The sequence below is a fragment of the Alligator mississippiensis genome, chromosome 4 (assembly GCF_030867095.1).
Source record: "Alligator mississippiensis isolate rAllMis1 chromosome 4, rAllMis1, whole genome shotgun sequence".
NCBI lineage: Eukaryota > Metazoa > Chordata > Crocodylia > Alligatoridae > Alligator > Alligator mississippiensis.
In genome coordinates this window covers 52,700,630-52,720,862 of record NC_081827.1, presented here as the reverse complement: position 1 = coordinate 52,720,862, position 20,233 = coordinate 52,700,630, and the positions used below count along the sequence as shown (strand labels likewise).

At 47.0% G+C, this 20,233-nt stretch overlaps 1 protein-coding gene across 5 annotated transcripts in view; it reads left to right on the top strand.

Moving 5' to 3' along the window:
- Nucleotides 1-20,233, top strand: part of LOC102571303 (uncharacterized) — a 133,563-nt gene that overhangs the window by 36,338 nt on the left and 76,992 nt on the right. For 4 of the 5 annotated variants that reach the window (XM_019492383.2, XM_019492372.2, XM_019492366.2 and 1 more), the window contains exons 9-10: nucleotides 14,420-14,581; nucleotides 19,485-19,538. In XM_019492383.2, the coding sequence (XP_019347928.1) occupies nucleotides 14,420-14,581; nucleotides 19,485-19,538 (216 nt within the window). The remainder of the gene's footprint in view (nucleotides 1-14,419; nucleotides 14,582-19,484; nucleotides 19,539-20,233) is intronic. The other variant, XM_019492391.2, reaches the window with a different exon arrangement.

Genomic DNA, 20,233 nt, shown 5'->3' with positions numbered 1-20,233 from the left:
AGAGGTTGGGTCTGTGGCACGTGCACCACCTTTCCATGGGCAGGTGCGTGTGATGCTCATGAAGTCAGTGTTGCTATTGGTGGTTCTGTACACTGCACTAGTCATCCTCCCACCAAAACATGTTGCCCACAGAATCCAGAGAGCCATGTGTGGTTTTTTTTCTGGGGATCCAGAGGGAAGAAGGTGGCATGGAACACCCTTTACAAAATGAAAGGGACTGGGGGCAGGGAAATGCCAGACTTCCTTCCTGCAAGCAACGTGCATAAGCCAGATCTGCAAGCTGGTAACTGGCACAGAGACCAAAACCACCTGGCTTGTCAGGTATTTTGCAGGACACCCCCTGAGACAGTGGGAGGTGTACACACTGACCAGTGGGAGATTGTGGACCATGAAACTCCCTGATTCTACAAGGTCCTGGACAAGTTCCGGAGTGAGTATTGGCTACAGAAGGAAGGCTCGAGGACTATGTCAAACCACAGGAAGGATATAGAAGGCAGTCAGACCCAGAGACAGGCTATTAACCACGGAGCTGCTTCTTGATGACGACTGTTAGGCCATCTGGGAGTAGATCGTCCACAAGGACCTATGAAAGAACCACAGAGACCTGAACTGGCTAATACCCTACTACACACTCCCAGTGAGGGCATGGAGACACAGAGGGGCAGGGGAGTTGACCCAGTTGCCCCAGAGAAATCTATTAAGGCATAACAGAGACCATTGGCCACCTCCTGTGGCTCTGTCTATACGTGAGGGGAGTGTGGGGAAAAAAACCATATTCGCAAAGAGGTAACGGGTCAGGCTAATGATGAGGGAGGTGGCGCTGTACGCGCATCTGACTAAATGTCAGGGGACCCCAACAGCCTGCTTCGGCCAGTTTGTGTCCTGCCTCGGGCACCTGTGGAAGTCCAGGAATCTCCTGATGTACAAACACATAATCCTCAAGGAGACAGACTGTGTGAAAATGTTTGAGTGAACTGCAGTCCTACTACTGGAAATTGGTAGCAGAGGATGGAGAAGACGCAGCCAGTTCCACCTGGTAGAGGGACACTTGGCATAGGCTGTTCAAGGACCCCCCTAGAGGGAGACTGGACAGTGACAGTTAAGAGGACAATGAGACAACAGGACCTGGAGACAGCGATGATGACAGCAGCAGGGATAGAAGTAGCAGAAGCAACAGTGACAGCGACAACAACAGCAAATGAAATGACAGGATAAACCCCAAAATCAGGGCTGGGAGTAAGGAACAGTGTGATTGGGCTAAGGAAAGAACTTCAGGTGGGAGCACGGGTCTGTGGGTGCATTTAGTGTAATGAGTGTGGGGGTTTTGAACATGGTTTAAGGAGAATGAAAAAAAGCTTTTGCTACATGGTGTGTGGGGGTGTGTGTATGTGTATACGTGTGTGTGTGTATGTGTGTATATATATATATATATATATATATATATATATATATATATATATATATATATATATGTGTGTGTGTGTGTGTGTATATATATATATATATATATATATATATATATATGCCTGTGCAAATAGGGAAGTATTCGATTCGGATTTGGATTCGACTGATTCAGAGGACATTCGGCTTCGAAAGATTCGGTAGTGATTTGATGTTTCGGCCATAGACTGTAATGGGAATCACTGAAATACCTATAACTTTGTCATTTTTTGGCAGTTTTGGATGAAAGCAGCAGGGATGGTAGCCCCTTCTGAAGGCATGAAGCTTGCCAAGTTTGAAGGGGATAGGTACAGGAGTTTCTGGTAAATTGCACCTCAAACTGTTCAAAGAAAAACTGGTGACGTGTGACTTTGTGTGTGTGTGTGTGTGTGTTAAGGCACAGAGGGATGAAACCAGCAGGAATGGTAGCCTATAACATAGGGCCTTCCTGGTGCCAGTTAGATCTCTGCCCACCCACCTGTTTCTGGACCAACTGCCTGCACCTCTCTTCCTGCCATGTCTTGATGGAAAACTATTCAGATGTTTCCCAGGTGGGAGGCTGCCCATTTAGGTGTCTTCAGGTGACATCCATTCTGCAGCTCTGTACCTCCCCTAACACTGAGGCCCATGCCTCGCACATTGCATCCTTCACCCCCTCCAGCTGTGGTCCCCTTTCTTTGGCCCCCCCTTAGGCCCTGGCCCTGCCTTCAGGCCAGTTGGAATCCTGAGCCTCTTGCTCTGTGCATCCCTCATGGTGGGCCCCTGATCCTTTGAATCCTCTTTGGGTCCTGGCCCCAGCATGGACCAGTTGAGGGTACCTCTGATATCTTTTATTTAGACCAATTGAATAGTTGGAGAAATATATCTTAGCAAGATTTTGGGTTTAAAAATCCTTCGTCAGGCTGAGGAAGCATCTAGTTGGTGTGTGTGTGCTGTTCCTGGATACAGTGAATAGTGAAGAAGCCGGAGGCTGGCATGCAATGAAGACAAGAAAGCCAGTCAGTGAAAATGTAAATTGAGGTGTCAGGGGGTGAGGGACAGGCTGCAGGGGGGAGTGGGGGGAAGGAAGGGGGATGTAGCAGTTAAAAGTGGAGAGGTGCCTTGGGAGTCGGATATCAGGCAGGCTATAGCATGTCATAAATCCAGTGTCTATATTGAGTCCATGAGTTTTTGTATCCAGGAGGTTGATGAAGTGAAGTTCATAGGCTTGTCTGGGAAAAGCAGTCTGTAAATTCAAACAAGCATCGAACCTTGCTAACCTGATCACCAGAAGCAAACTTCCTACAGCCTAAAACACACTGAATGGATCCAGACCATGCCATGACAAGAAATGCAAAACCTGCCAGCATACTAATCCAATCTATTACAGACAAGAATACCCAACTGCCTGTGGGGGCACATTTCACACAAGAAAGCCACTCTGTCTCCAATCTCTCAGGCCTGATCCTTAAAGGGAATTTACAAACCACTTTTCACAGCCGAGCCTATGAGCTTCACTGTGTCAACCTCTGTAACTTGTTGTGCCTGTCCGGAACTCCCTGCTTAAACTTTTCTAGTTGCCTCGAGCCAACCGTGGTCCTGTAGGCCGACAGTTTGCCCAGGCACCTAATCCACTGAAGCGTCTCGCTTGCCATGTCTTTGATGGAAATCTTTTATCTTGGGGACAGCTGTTACTCCCCGTTCAGTGGTGCCTAGCTATGGTCACTGGATAGCGTGAGGATCTTGGGGCTTCACCTCCCCTACACCCCACCTAGCACCAACCTGTTGTTACTTTGGTGCTGCAGGGACATAGTGTGGTATTCAGCTGTTGTCCTATTCTTCCTTGTATTCCTATTGTCCTTCCCAGCCCTCTCCACAATAGGGCTCACAGCTCTCCTCCTGTAGCACATCAATTGACTCTACTGAGTCGGTGTGCGAGGGTAGCTCCCCACACAGAGGTTGCCACCACGAGTCTTTCTCTGCCTCTGCACTCGTCCCGCAGCCTACCCTCGGCTGCTGGGGACTTCTGGTCCCATCGTTGGACCGGCGCACGAGGCTTTTATTGGTGTCTTGCTACCCTGGGCAGTGAATTGGCTCCCATATGCTTACAAAGCGCATTCACACTGGTGCTAGCCTTTTGTCTTCGTCCTGTTTCCAGGCTCCTGCTGGCTGTGGCATGGGACGCCGTTGGATGGATTGCAAGTTTTGTGGCATGGTGAACTTGCTGCCCATGGGTGACTGGAGCTGCCTCAGTCCCGCCGACTGAGGCGGGCAGGGGGTCTCCCATGGGTAATCCCACGACTGCCGATTGCTACGATCACTGCAGCTGCTTCCAGGAGTGGCTGCGGCTGCTTCTGGGAGCAAGCACGGCCGATTGCTGCACGCTCCCAGAAGCGGCTGCAGTGATCACAGCAATTGGCCAGCGCTTGCGGGGGGGGAGGGGCAATAGTGCTCCCGCCTGCCCCCTCTGCCGATTGTCTAAGCAGTGACTGCGGCTGATCAGGATGTGCACCAGCACTCTCAGGGGGTGCACATGTACCCTTTGTGCTACCACCGCCATGCTGCTCCTGGATCCTAGGTGGCTGGGCTGTTGCTGGCACAGCCATCCTACTCCTGCCGCCTCCTTCCCGTGACCCCGCGTGCTGTGGAGTCGCTGGCATTGCTGGTGGTGTGTCGATGCCGCCACTGCTGCCATGGTCCCGCAGCTCGACATCCGCTGGCACTGCTGGTGGATTCAGTGGCGTAGGGCTTTTGCCGTTGCCACTGGATCCCTGCAGCTCTGCATTTCCCTTGCCCCCACCATAACCTCCTAGATAGAGAAACTCATGGACTCAATATAGACATGGGATTTATGACACACTATAACCTGCCTGACATCTGACTCCTCAGGTACATCTCCACCTTTACCTGCTACATCCCACTTACCCTCTCCTCCCTTCCAGCCTGTCTGTCACCCCCTGGCACCTCAATTTACATTTTCACTGACTGGCTTTCTTGCCTGTATTGCATGCCAGCCTCTAGCTTTTTCACTATTCATTCCATCTAGGAAGAGCAGAGGGCCTTCCCAGTGCGGGTGAGATCTTGGCCTACCCACCTGTTTCTGGGCCAACTGCCCACCCATCTTTTTCCTGCCTGCGTTGATGGAAAACCGATTCAGATGTTTCCCAGGCAGGAGGCTGCCCATTTAGGCTCCTAATGTCTAGGGGTGACATAGATTCATAGATGTCAGGGTCAGAAGGGACCTCAATAGATCATCGAGTCTGACCCCCTGCACAGGCAAGAAAGAGTGCTGGGTTCAGATGACCCCAGCTAGATGCTTATCTAACTTCCTCTTGAAGACCCCCAGGGTAGGGGAGAGCACCACCTCCCTTGGGAGCCCATTCCAGACCTTGGCCACTCTAACTGTGAAGAAGTTCTTCCTAATGTCTAGTCTAAATCTGCTCTCTGCTAGCTTATGGCCATTATTTCTTGTAACCCCCGGGGGCGCCTTGGTGAATAAAACCTCACCAATTCCCTTCTGTGCCTCTGTGATGAACTTATAGGCAGCCACAAGGTCGCCTCTCAACCTTCTCTTGCGGAGGCTGAAGAGGTCCAGGTGCCCCAGTCTCTCCTCGTAGGGCTTGGCCTGAAAGCCCTTAACCATATGAGTGGCCCTTCTCTGGACTGTCTCCAGGTTATCCACATCCCTCTTGAAGTGCGGCGCTCAAAACTGCATGCAGTATTCCAACTGCGGTCTGATCAGCGCCTGATGGAGGGGAAGTATCACTTCCTTGGATCTGTTCGTCATGCATCTGCTGATGCACGATAAAGTGCCATTAGCTTTTCTGATGGCTTCGTCACACTGCCGACTCATGTTCATCTTGGAGTCCACTAGGACTCCAAGATCCCTTTCTACTTCCGTTCCATCAAGCAGGTCATTCCCTAGGCAGTAGGTATGCTGGACATTTTCCCTCCCTAGGTGCAGCACTTTGCATTTCTCCTTGTTGAACTGCATTCTGTTGTTTTCTGCCCATATGTCCAACCTGTCCAGGTCTGCTTGTAGTTGTTCCCTGCCCTCCGGCGTGTCCACTTCTCCCCACAGTTTTGTGTCATCCGCAAACTTGGACAGAGTACACTTCACTCCCTCGTCCAAGTCGCTGATGAAGATATTGAAGAGTATAGGTCCAAGTGTTGAGCCCCAGCTCAAGTCTGGGATCGTGCCCGGTATGCAAAGGCCAATAAAGATACCAGGGGTGAAAGTACAAAGAAAGTTTATTGCTAGCAATAAAAGGTGCGAGCGGAATAATTTCACGTAACAAGCACACCAGATTACTATTTCTAAGCATCTTTTATACAGAAGTTTTTGAGCCTTCATAAGCATCCTTGTTTGCTGATTGGTTATAAAGGATTGACGCAAGGAGTTCTTTACTGAGCATGTCTCTGTACCTGTGTTTTAGCCATGTATCTCATTTACATACATGTATGTTTCATTAGCATACTTTTTCCCCACCTAGGGGCGTGATTTTTAGTATTTTAATGAGCCCTTTAACCCAGTACTTTGCTTCTTGCTTTTGTTTTCAAACCCCCTTTATCTAGAACTGTCTCCTCCTTATCATTGCAGATGGGCATTCGTCACATAACATTCTCTTCTGCTTCGTCTCTGAGTAGTGGTTTCTAGGTCACTCCTTACATTAGGACCGAGCCCTGTGGGACCCCACTGCCCACACCCTTCCAGGTTGATACCGACCCATCCACTACGACTCTCTGGGTGTGACCCTCTAGCCAATTTGCCACCCACCGGACTCTGTAGTCATCCAAGTCACAGCCTCTTAACTTGTTTACCAGTATGCTGTGGGATACCGTATTGAAGGCCTTCCTGAAGTCTAAGTATACAACATCAACCCCTACTCCTGCATCCAGGCGTTTTGTAACCGGGTCATAAAAAGAGAGTAGATTAGTCAGGCGTGATCTACCTGCTATGAACCCGGGCTGGTTTCCCCTCAGCATAATTTGTCCTGCCGGGCTCTCGCAAATGTGAGCCTTGATAATTTTTTCGAAGACTTTGCCAAGGATGGAGGTGAGACTGACTGGCCTATAGTTGCCTGGGTCCTCCTTCCTCCCCTTCTTGAAAATGGGGACCACATTGGCCCTTTTCCAGTCCTTCGGGACCTGACCCATGTGTCACGAGTGTTCAAATATTACCGCCAGTGGCTATGCAGTGACGTCAGCCAGTGCCTTCAGTACCCTCAGATGGAGCTCATCCGGGCCTGCCGACTTAAAGGCATCCAGTTCTTCCAAGTGACTCTGCACCATCTCAGGGTCTACGCATGGCAGTCTGGTGCCTTGCTGCTGCCTCTCTACAATCCCAGTGAGAGCCTTGTCCTGCCCCTCTCTTAGGAACACTGAGGCAAAGTACTCGTTGAGGAGTTCAGCCTTGTCCCCCCTGTCTGTCACGAATTGCTTCTGCCCATTTAGTAGGGGTCCTATTCCTCCCTGGGCCTTCCTTTTACTCCCTATATATCTAAAAAACAATTTTTTGTTATCCTTTACTTGGGATGCCATCCTCAGTTCCATGGTAGCTTTGGCCCGTCTAACTGCCTCCCTACAAATGCGAGCAGAGGAGGTATACTCCTCTTTGGTAATCTCTCCATTTCCACTTTTTATATGCTCCCCTTTTAGTCCGCAGGCTGTCCTGGATTTCTCTGGTCAGCCAAGGAAGCCTCCTGACCCCTTTCCCTCTTTTTCCTCGCATCGGGATTGCCTCCCTCTGTTCCCAAAGGATCATTTCCTTAAGGCACAGCCACCCTTCCTGGGCTCCCATCTCTTCAAAACTCCTACTCTGCAGTGTGTCCTTGACTAATCGCCTGAGTTCATTGAAATCAGCTTTCCTAAAGTCTAGCACTTTCACCCTACTAGTTACCTTTCCCACTCGACGTCTTATGGTGAATTCTGTTATTTGGTGATCGCTGTGCCTCAGGTGACTACCAGTCTGTAGGTCCCCTACCATATCATCCCCCGTTGCCAATACCAGGTCCAGTAAGGCATTCCCCCTAGTGGGACCGTGTACCTCCTGCGTCAGGTAGAGGTCCTGTACGCAGGATAGGAACGTGAGCGAACGATGGGACCTTGCTGTTTGTGTCTCCCAGCAGATGTCTGGGCAGTTTAGGTCCCCCATGACTACCACTTCCTTAGTTTTTATGGTCTCTGAGAGCTGCCTCAGGAGCCCCGAATCTATTTCTTCCCCTTTGTGTGGGGGTCTGTAGCAGACCCCTACCACCAAATCCCTTTCTCCTTGCCCCCCATGTAACTTCACCCACAATCCTTCTACTTTCTCCTCCTTCGATTCCATCTTGATGAGGGTCGAAGTATATTGCTCATTGACATAGAGCGCAACCCCTCCTCCTTTCTTCCCCACCCTGTCCTTTCTGTACAGTCTATAACCCTCAATATGTACCGCCCAGTTGTGGGAAGAATCCCACCAGGTTTCAGCTAGCCCTACTAAGTCGTAGGTGTTTTCTGCAAGCAGGAGTGCTAGTTCATCCTGCTTGTTCCCCATGCTCCTAGCATTAGTATACAGGCACTTGAGCCCTGTGACTGGTGCCTTTTTTGCCCCCCAGCTCTGATTCCCAAAGGTCCTCTTATTGCTTACCTGCTTATTGCTTACCTGTGCTGTACTGCTGGCTGCCCCATGTATTGCAGGTTCCCGATGTTTTCCTTCAGGCTGGGTTGTCCTTGTGGGTGCCACATGGTTTGGTGGTCCATGGCTTTCCCCGCCCTCATCTTCCCCTCCCCCCGACGAGCCTAGTTTAAAGCCCACCGGAGGAGATCCGCCAACCTAGAAGAGAATACATGCTTACCTTTGGGGGACAGGTGAAGCCCATCCCAACTGAGCATGTCCCTCATCGTGATGTGCGGGTCGTTGTCCAGGAAGCCGAAGCCTGCCTTGAGACACCATTGCCGAAGCCGCCAATTGGTCTCTCTAATGCAGTTATCGTGCCGTCTTCCACGTCCGCTCACTGGTAGGACAGAAGAGAATGCCACCTGTGCACCAATCTCCCTCAGCACACCGCCCAGAGCATGGTAGTCCGTCATCAGGTGATCGCGGCTTCTCCTGGCCGCATCATTAGTACCCACGTGGACTAGTACCATGGGGTAGTAATTGGTGGGCTTAATCCTGGCCTGGATTATTCCCGTCACATCCCGAATCTTTGCTCCGGGCAGGCAGTAGACCTCTCGTGTTGCATCTGTTCTGCAGTTCCATACCTCTCCTAACCCTGTGGTCCATGCCTCGCAGATGGCATCCCAGGCAGCTAAGCTCACCTGAAGCCTCACAACTCCACTGCAACCAGCAAGCCTCAGGCCTCTCAAAGATCTTACAAAGGTCTGGGCTTTCCCTAGCCAGGACTGGTGCATGTGGTGTGGTGCGAGTTGTGGCTGGAGGTTGTAAGGCGTCTCCTACTCGCCTTTCACCAGGGGGGCTTGCAGTCCTGGCATTTCTTGGGGGCTGCTGTGCCACCGGCGGTTCCACCAGGCCTCCTGGCCCTGGCAGGGTGCAGTTTTAGGTTATACCCAGGACATTGGGCCTCCTCCTTCCCTGTAGCCCCAGTCCATACCTCCAAGTTCAACCTGGCAAGGGAACTCAGCAGGGAGATGTTCTTCCCTTGCTGGCTGGTGATACAGTGAGTGCTGCCTCCAGCTCTGAGAGCGGGGCATTAAATGTTTGTTTTTTTTTTATTTTTAAAAGGGGAAATGGGTTCAGACAGAGTGAGGAGGGTGGCACTCACTCCATCTACAGTTGGATCTTGGGGAACCCCAGCAGCAGGAGGTTCACCTTGAGGAACATCAGCTGCTCCACCAAACCAGGATCCAAGCAGATGCGGTGGGGTGTCACAACATCCCCAGCAGTGGTGAACATCCTCTTGCTTGGAACACTGGCCAGTAGACAGGACAGGTGTTCCCGGACAACTATGGCCAGATCGTGCCACATCTGGCTGTGGCTTGCCCAGTAGGTCAAGGGGTTGCATTGCAGCGGCTCCACGTCCTCGGCAAGATAGGTAGCCACCGAAACCTCTGCGCTACCTGGCCGAGGTTGGGGTCTGGTGCCTCTGGACCCCACCATTGAAGCCATGCCCTTGACTCGAATTGTCAGCAGCTGTCATGGAGGAGACCGGCTGGTGCTGGGAGTGCTGGCCCGGGAAAGTGGATCCCCCTCTTCCACGTTCCCCTGCCTCTGCCCTTCTGTCTCCCTAACTCTGTTCACCAGCACCTCCGTCCAGTGATCAAGGGTTTTGCTGGCGCACACACTCTCCTTCACCCTTGGGTCGCACATGGCTCCCAGCACTTGGAACGTACTGGACCGCGATGGATCCAGCCATTTTTTTTCATGCCCTCCTTCAGCCACTTCACCAGCACCTGCACCTCTGGTGACAGTGGCTTGCCTCATCCAAAGACATTGATCTCTTGGAACTTCTTTGGTTCTCAAGCTCCTCACTATGGGGATCACCTGGCTAAGGAGGGCATTGTCAGCGCTGAGGGTCTTGGTGGCCTCGAGGAATGGCCTGAGGACCACCAAGATCTGGGAGATGGTATCCCACTCTGTTTTGTTAAAAGGCCCGCTGATCCCAGTCTCCCTGAGCAAGGTCATCTCATGGATGGCCTTCTGTTGCTTGATCAGCCTTTCAAGCATCAAGTATGTGGAGTTCCACCAAGTCTCCACATCCTGCATGATTTAGTGCTGCAGGATGCTCAGCTCTGCCTTTTTGTCCCGCAGCATCCTTCCCCGCTTGATGGTCTGGTGGAACTATCCCGCCAGCTTCCTGCATCTTGAAATGAGCTGGCTGGTATTGATGGCACCATCACCGGCATCCCTGTCCCCATTCAAGGTATCCCTGACTATGAGGTGGAACTTGTGTGCCACACAGCGGATTCCAGCAAAGTTGGCATCACGGATCGCTGTGACCGTATTGGCCCCGTTGTCAATGACCACGAATCTGTGGGTGAGCTCGCCCTGCCCAATGAGCCACTCCTGTACCATGTGGTTCATGGCCACCATGATCTCCCTTGCCATGTGGGACTCATCCATCACTTCTGCTTGAAGGAGAGCCCACCAATGGCCTGACTGATTGCACCAGTGCCCTGTGAGGGAGAGACAGGCATGATCTCCACCCCAACTGCTCCAGATGTCTGAGGTGAAGTGCAATGCTACCTGCGACCCTGCCTTGTGCAGCTCCTCCCTCAAGTACTCCCTGCATGCCTCATACAGGGAGGGTACCACCATCCTGCTAAAGGTGAGGGGCACTTGGTATGATGGGGTCATGAGTACCATGAGCTGCCTGAACCCTGGCCACTCAACTAAGGAGAAGGGCTGACCAACCAGAGCAAGCATTTCCCCAATGCTCTGGGTGACCTTGCTTGCCCTTGCAATGCACCCTGCTTTGTCTGCGGCTTTTCCCCATCGGTCCAGAATGGCCTGCTTCTGTTTCATAGGGGTGGGGGCTTTGGAGCGAGAGAGGGGACTTCCCTTTGGGCACACCCCGACTGGTGCCAGGCTGAGGAAGAGCAAGGGCAAGGGGGTGCTACCTCCTGAGATGCAGTAGGATCGCCATGGTGGTGAAGCGTTTCACGTCCTTGCCCTGGCTGATCTGCCTTCGACAGTGCTGGCAGGTAGCATACTTGGGATCATCTGCCACCTCAAAATGATCCCACACTACACTACCCCCCTGCTTCGGGGTTGAGGGTGGGGATCCTGCCTTATTCCCTTCCTCCAAAGGTAGATGCACAACAGGGGAAACTGAGTCACCTGCCACCACAACCTCCTCCAAAATGCCTTCCAGAGAAGGAGACCTGCCTGTAGGGGAACTTTGAAGTGTGTGGAGCACAAACTCAGATTCCCCCTCCTTCCCCAGAATGTCCTTGGCTATGGCACTGTGCTCCCCAGGTTCCAGATCCAGCTTCTCTGGCACTAGGAGGCTCACACTGGGAACTGAAATCGGGGTGGAGGAGACTGTCATGCTGGTGCTGGTGGCTATTTCAGGTGTTAGTGGAGGTAGTGCAGATGCAAGGACAGGTACTGCTTCCATCTCCTTGCTCCCACTAACAGCAGAAGCCTCATGGCTGCTAGGGAAGAGGGTGCATCTAAGTTTGGTTGGGGGGCAGGGGCAGAACTTGCAGCTCTCGCCCTACCCCCTCTAGCCCCTCTCACTCCCCTGCCAGAAGACCTGGCACCTGCCTTTCCAGCACGCTTCATAATGTTTGCTGTGCTGGAAAATCTGTGTGTGTGTGTAATATATCTTGTATGCATTTAATATATGTGTGTGTTTACTATATCTTTTTCTGTCTGCTTATTATATTTTCTGTCTCGGGGGCGGGCAGTTATTTAGGGCAGAGGGCCACTTACCGAGTTTGGGCAAGCTGTCAAGGGCATGGGTAGCCCTGCCCCTTGACAGGTGCCCCACCCCCTGGTCACCATTTCGTGACTGGAAGTCCCGCCCCCCAACCCCTGACCTTTGCCACCAGAAGTCCCTCTCCTTACCCCTGGAAGTACTCCTTTCAGCAAGAGGTTTTGTTATCTCAGAACCAGAAAAATACCAAATCATGTTCTAAAAGAAAACATCTACAACATTCATTAATTTAATTTAAAAAAATATTGTGTCCTGATTTACATGTGTTTGTGTAGCGTACACAGAGGTGATTGCACAATAGCTTAAAATGAAATCTTACTTTTGTATGCTATGGGGGATGGGTATAGGTTTGTGGTGCGGGGGGGTTGGGGGAGGGCATGGGTGTGTCTGTGGGGTGGATAGGTGTGGGGATGTGGAGTGAGGGAGCATGTGAGTATGTGTGGATATGTGGGGTGTGGGTGGGTATTGGGTTTGTTGGGGTCTGTGTGGGGAGGAGGTTGTCTGGGGTGTGAAGGGGTCGGGATCTGCATGTGCGAGGGGGGTTGTGGGCACATGTGTATGATGGGGTGTGCATGTGGGACTCACTCTATGAACATACACAAACGCGCACACACCCTTTACCCCTATCTACACACACACACACACACACACACACCCCTCCTGCTCCTGGCCTTGATCCTGGCATGGCCCATGCAGCCCAGGGCCACATGGTGTTGGAGCAGTGTGGGGGCAGGAAGGAAGGGAAATGGCTGGGGATATAGTGGGGCTGGGCTGCTTGGTCCTGCCGGCTCCCCTTGGGTCCTACTGCCCCTGGCTCCTGTCATCTTGACCCACATCCAGAAATAAATAAATATGAATTTACTAAATTTTTTAGGGGCTCGGTAGGCCTGATAGAATGGTCTGGCGGGACAGATCTGGCCCATGGGCTGTATTTTGCCTGCCCCTGTTCTGTCTGCTTGCTATAGTCTCCTATCTGCTTTCTATATCTTCTTCTATGTGCTTACTATATCTTCTATTTGTTTACTAGATAGAAGAGCCTAGGTAGAGAGATTAGATAGAGAGACTAGCAAAACAGTTAAGAGGCTGACTAGGAAGCCAGCCGCTGTAGCCAGTACCTTTTACATGCTGTTGCTTCCAGACACGCAGTTCACAAAAGGGACAGAAAGGCTTCACACAGAGTCTTATATGCTGTTTCTACATTCCTCCCCCAGAGCACTGTGATTGGAAGGGACCTTGGGGAAAGATCACAGTCACTGGCCAGCTACAGATGTCAATATCAGAGCAGTCTTTCCCTTCCTCCCCTCCCCAGCCCCGCTTCTCAGTTTCTGTTTCCCTACAAGACCACCTTTTCCGAATCGCTGAATCTTTTTGCAAATCTTTTCCAAATCAATTTGGATGTTTCAAATCGATTCAGAGCTTTATATGGGTCTCCCGATTCGATTCGGATTCGATGATTTGGCCACCGAATCGGGCAAATCTTCTCTGAAATGAATAGACGACTGAAGCTTTGCACACCTCTAATAACTATTTATATATAGAGAAATATATTTTTCAAAAAAAAATGTTGAACGGGGGGAGCAGCCCCAGTCTGGCAGGCTGACCACACAGGCCCCTTTGTGCCAACCAGGGCTGCTCTGACTTGGCTCAATATGCTGTGCTCCTGGTTGCACATTCAAATGGCAGTGAACTCCAGAGTTTATTACTCCCAGGTACATGTTAAAAGAGTGCACCCAGGAGCAATAAACTCTGGAACAATAAACTCCAGAATTTATTGCTTCACATTAATTGCATGTGTAGACATTCCCAGGTTGTCATACTGGGACAGTAGTAATAGGGTTACATCATAGAGCTTGTTTATTTTCTTTCTTTTGCTTTTTTTGATATTTTTCTTTGACACCTTTCTCGGTGTTCTTGGAGGTGTTCTGTCAGAGGCTAGAATTTGATATACCTACCTTACAATTCCTAACCATGATATTATGAAATTCTGATGGAAGGGCCAATTGAATGCAACTTTCAGTGTCATTTTTTTCTTTCAATGTATGTCTACACTCTGAGCATTGAAAACCATGTTCAAATGATAAAAGATAAAATCACAGAACTGGAAGGGGTCTCCTGGGTTATTCAGTTTAGTCCCTTGCTATTGCAGGCAAACATATATCCTATCACCCCTTACACTGTGTTGTAATGAAGATCTTTAGGCCTCACAATACTGAGAATTTTCCAAAGAATAACTTCCTCTCTTTGAAGATAAAACCCCATCTCTCTTTCTTTCCCCAAAAGACACCCCATCACTATTTTAAATGCAGGCTGTGTTAAATAATTTTTATTTCCAGTGCCAGTATTTTATGCAATATAACCTTTAAGTCCTCCGGCACCATTATAAAACCACATTACATATACAGCTTGTTTAAGGGAAAATATTGAGAAAGTTATATTTTTCAATATATGGTACATTCAGAGATACTTAAATTCAAGTCTTTGTTCTGAATTCACTGTGGATTTTATAAGGCAGCTCATGCCCTTTTTTCAAGAAACCTGTTTTAGTCCACAAAACATTTTCTTCTAAATTTTCGAATGATATAATTCCATTCTTCTCAGAAAGTCTATTTTTTCCAATACAGTATCAAGCAGAGGGAAGGAAATTGAATCATTTCGCCACCGGACACTCGGGTCATTCAACTGTGGCACTTTGACCACTTATCCTGACAACACTTCTTTTTTGAGGAGAACATCTTATGCAAAGACGCTGAAAGAAATGGATAGTATGGCTGCAAAATCAGATGGTAATAATTACGTATGTTCTTACTTGCTAAAAATATACCTACCTTCGTCTTCCTTTTGAATATTCTGCTTTCTTATTTTTATTTATGGAGCATTTAGATGGAATTATAGAGGTTTATGGGATTTTTATGGAACACAAAACAGAAAAGCACTTGGTTCCTGTCCTCTCAGGTTTTTAATAGGTTAGAGAGAGGTGAGGAAGGAATGGGAAGGTGAAAAAGGAAAAAAATTATAATATGTGGAGTTTGGGGGCAGAGAGGTGGATTGAATTTAAGAGTAATCAGTAAAAGGTGATAGCTGCAGTACTTTGCAGATAGCATAGCTGCAAATGCTAGACAAATGACTGATTTTTACCTTTTATTTTTATTCAGCACCTTAAAGCCCATGCTCTGTTTCTTGCTAGAAACATCTAAATTCACCGAAGCACCATAATCCTTTCAGAGTGAGGGATCAGAAAGGGTAGGGGTCCTATATACAGAATAGAACTGGTGAGGACTCTTACCTTTTTGCAGCTACCAAGTTAATATAACTTGTTTTATGCTTAAACCATACCCAAGAATTTTTTTTAGCAGGATGAGGACAAGGAAAAATTGTTATTTCAGTGTAAATTTTAAAAAATGGCTCTTTTTAATTGTTTCTTTTGGTGAAAGAAAATGATTCTGTGGTTGGCTTCTCATTCCCCATGTTATAAAAAAAATTCCTCAGCATGAAGGTTTTGACTTGTATAAACAAAATGATCTTTTGATGCTAAGTGCTTGGGAGCCAGTGTGTGTGTGCATGAACATACATCCACCATCCTGGTCCCAGCCCTCCAGCTCAGTTGTCCTTTAGTTCCTCTTCCAGATTGCTGGAAGAGTGAAGAGCCCTTTGTCATAGTCAGGTAATGTTGGAAAATGCTATTCTGGCAGCACCTGAATTTCGTACATGGAGAGTAAAAGATCTATATGTAAATGGTCTTTTCTGGGTTCAGATTCTAAATTTAGGATGTGACCTGCCTTGATTTACATACAGCTCATGAGATTAAAATGTCTCAGTTTTTTAGCAAGACCTGTAAGAGGTAAGATTTAAAATTAGCATATCAGGTTCTTTAGATTACAGTTTCAGCTCTGGAGTATATGCTAAAGATTTTGATGCATCAGTGCTTGCCTCGAGCAGTGGGAAAGGCAAGCTAAACTTCATAGCTTTTGGTGTAATAATCTAATCATCACCAGTAGGTGTCATTGTGCTTACATTTAGATTAGATTAGAAAACACATTCATATAAATGCGATTGGCACTTTAATTAATACTATGAAACTAGCAATGGGAAAAATGTCTTAGTTTAGTGTAACGGTTGAACGCATTCAGAATTCTATGAGAAAATACACAATACGATTAGTATTTCACCCTTGTTGAACTATTATTGAGGTGTGAAAGTGAATCTAGCACCTGGCTATATATTCCCTAGATAGCAAGATCTCAGAGAGGATCCTAAGACTCACAAAGGCAGCTTCAGAATGGTCAGAAAATCAGGAATCCCATAGCTCTTTGAAAAAAAGACCAAATATGGCAGCAGCTGAAGAAGCAGCAACACCAGAAGCAGCATCAAAATCCATTGTCCTTGCATGGTAATAATCCCTTGTTTGTGAATATGAAGTGAGGTTAAATGCCTTTAGAGATAACTGAAGCTTAATTGTATTGCTACTTTCCTTTTTTATAAGAACCTATTCCACCAATTAGCCATTTCTGAAAAATAATTAGCACAAAGGTGTATAGAGCCTACTTCTGATTGCTGTTTTGTGTGATTTTGGTCTTGAGGTGAAGATGATGGTATGTTACAAAAGTAGACATATTACTGATTTTTCAGGGACTTAAGCAAGGTGGTCCTCACAGGTACCCAATAAGTGGAATAGGATCTGTTCCAGAGATCTTATGCAAAGATCTCAAGTGCTTTACAAAAAAACCGCTGGTTTCATCAGTCAAAGTTTGTAGATGGGAAAATGAGGCAGAATTGCTCTGACTTGCCCAAGGTCACACTACAGAAGCAAGAATATAATTCTGATCTCTTGCTTCTGCCCATTTCTTTGTACACTAAATAAACTGGCTCTTGAAATAAATTCTGCCCTGTGATACAGGCACAAAATTACTGCGCAGTAAGTGTCACCATCTTCATGCAGTTGCAGAGCTGGGGCTGGGAGATGATCTCTTAGCTCCCTGCCAGGGCAGGGGAATGTTGTCCGAGGGGCAGGGAGCAATCTCTCAGTGCCTGCCATGAGACAGCTGTCTCCTGTCCCTATGCTCCCTGCCAGCCCTTGGGCTAGCACGCAGGGGGAGCCTAGAGTTCCCTCTGGCTGGTGCAGGGCCAGTTGGGGCAGGAGCACACTGCTCCCATGAGCAGCAAATCTGCTCCCACTTCCCCACACATGTAGATTCCTGCCCAGGCTGGGTGTGCTGTAGAATAAATTATTCTACACTAAACCCACCCCAGAGCATTTGCACATGTAGACGTGCCCAAAGGCTACTACTGTCTTGATTACGAATAAATCCTTCCTCCCTATGTGGCTTTATCATACTGCAAAAAGACTAGGTAGGAATGTAGCCAGTGGGAGTACAAAAGATGGGCTTCAGTGTCATGGTCTTGAAGCATCACAGAAGATCCACAATCCACAGCTGTTGAGTACATTGTCCTATTGAGCCATAGGACATAAAACACCAGCCCTTCTTATGTTAAATATAACGTGAGTTTTGATCCTGTCTTGGAAGATCACTTTTAAACTAGGAATATGAACACTAAAAGCACCTATCTAAATGGATAATATATGACTAAAGGATGGCAGGGGGAGAGTGTTTATATCAACATTTTAAATAAAGTCAGGGACTCAAATTTTGGTTTTAAGATCTTCACCTTTGAAAGTTAAGTTCCAGCAGATGTGAGTGTCTTTTAAATAATTGTTTTCCTGAGAGAATAATGGTACGTATTTATAGCCTTTCCCTAGTCAAAGTATTGTACAACATCAATTATTGAGAAGACCAAAAAGTGATATAAATCTTGTTTTAGATAGAGGGATAAGTACAAAATAGATGGAAGAATGCAGATGGAGAGAGAGGACTGAGAGAGAAGAAAATAAAAGGGAAGTTAAAGGAGGCTTGAAAGAACCAACACAAGCTGAAAAGAGGAGATAGATTCATTGGAATTCCTCAAGAAGCTTTTACCTAGCTCAGCAGGGTTTAAACATTTGGAAACAGTATTAATACTGTGCTGTATCAGATTGAGCAGTTACTGGGGAACTGAAAAGCATCATGACTTAGTTGCATATCTTGGGCAGCTTCAGAATATCTTTTTTTTTTAGTTTCTCTTAGCAGAGTTTCAAAGCAAGTGTTAAGCTACTGAAATTTTAGACTTCCTTCCCCAGTGAAATTCTGGCTCTAGTATATAAGCAGCCTTCTCAATTATGTATTTGACCTTATTAGTACCATTTCCTATTCCAGAAGTAAAAGAACACTGATTTTCTGCTGTCAGTGTTCCTTCAGATTTACAAGAAAGCCCTGTGAAGAATCAGTGTTTCTACACCTTTGGTTTCTGGTATCCTGAATGAAGAAAATACTGGAGTCCAATAAGTTCTAACCATTCACCTACTTTTTTCTATCACTTAATTAATCATTTAGGCATTCTTGGATTAATATTTCTATTGTTCTGGCTTGGTTGAGTTGATCTATGGGAGCAATTTGTTAGGGCTTAGTGTTTTGTAGGGACCAAAACCATTGTAGTACATTAGGGAAGCAGGGTTCTTGAGAATGTGCTGGAATTAGCAGAGAGAATATGGTGTAGAAGAGAACAGGATTAAAGAACAAGTTGGGATATAACCTTTGGAATGAGGCTAGGACCAAGTTTTTTTCAAATGTTATTTTGGAGATTTAGAGGAGAGTAATTGCCCTCTCTGGCAGAGGAAGGGCTGATTGTATGGTAAGAGGCGAGTGTATATTATTATTTTGCTTCCTCCTTTACTGCCTCCTGCCCAAAAAGCCATCCAGGAATCACCCAAACCAATTTCACCTTCTGCTGGGTCGAGTTACAGGCTTATTTCTTAGAGTAGTCTGTAGGAACTTCTCCAGCTCCACCTGAATCAAAACTGCAAGCTGTTTGAACACTCCTCAGGAGATGACTTCAGATTTATGGAGCAGTAATTGCTTGTCTTCACTGATGGGACCTCTGTGTTTTGTTACTCTTAAACATTCAGTCTGAGCAGGGAGTACCAGAAGTGTAGCAGGGCAGTCCTGCTGGATGATGACTATTTTTGTACCGCCTCCTCCATCTCAAAAAAGTGGCACCCACGGCTGCTGCTCAGGTCACCACCCCCTCAGTTATGCTACTGTGGTGTACCTCTTTTACCTGTACTCTGTGTCCTGGCCACGTTTTCAGTCACCACGTTTTCATATGCCATGCACAAAACCACATATCTCTCTTATTACAGATACTTTTAAAGAAAAAAGGTTAATTTTAAAAAAGCAAAAAGAAAAAGAGGTATAGGTTGTAGCTGTGGATATAGGCAGACAAAGCTCTTAAGGAAAATCTGATATCTTTTATTAGACCAACTAAAATAGTTGGAAAAATTCTTTGTAAGCTTTCAAATACAAACACCCTTCATCAGAGTGAGAAAGCATCTGCAGTTGGTCTGTGCTCTTCCTAGATGGAAGAGAAAATAAAAAGGCTCATTTTACTAAAGGCGAGATATTGGAATTCATAAACTTAGGCTTCCGCTTCAACTTTTTCCTTTGCTTTCCACTGTAAGAGTGAAACTAAGTAGTAAAGTTCAACATGACACTTCAGGTAGAACATTGCTTCCTTGCAGTTTTAATATTAAAATATACTGAGTTAATAATAAATGGATGAAAATTATCTACAGCACTTTTTATTTAATTTCTCTAGCAAGAAGAACCCAAAGCCAAATAAATATGAAGCCAGCAAGAACAAAGTCAAAAAGTAAGGTTTCTTTATAAGTATCGCGGCAAACAGTGGCTATGCTGTCTTTCCTACTTAATTAAACCCATTTTCCATGGGACAGAAATGCAGTTGTTTTTTTCCCTTTCTCAAACTTGGCTGAGTGCTAACTGTATAAGATGTTTTTTGTTTTGTTTTTTAAAATTTTAATCTGTTCTGTGTGTATGGAAGTCTTCTTGTGCCTGTATATTTTATGGGAGAGTTTCCAAAATGAAACTATTGGGTGTTTGATTATTTGGTCATTCCAGTTACATGGAAAACACCAGCTTTTCATGAAATTTTCTGGGCAAAAACCTCATCCTCTCAAGTCCTTAGGTCACTGTCCCCCACCTGCCTAGATGCATAGAAGTCAACTCTGATATACCTTGTGTATATGTACCTGGTGGAGGGGAATTAGTTCTGTAATGAGCTAAAATAAATGAAAAGGTCCCTCTGATAATTACAATATATGTCACATGAAATCTGTCTACTGGGTTACTGCTATTTTGAATATAATTCAGTAGCTCCCAGATGTGCAGCTTATACCAATTTACTTTCTATGTATTTACAAAATAGCAATACAGAGAAGTCTTTCCCTTCCTACCTCCAACTCAGATAGTCTTCTCTGTTAAAAAAAAAAAAAAATACTACAGAAGGTATAGAAGCAAAGCTGTAGACTACATCTACAACGGGACCTA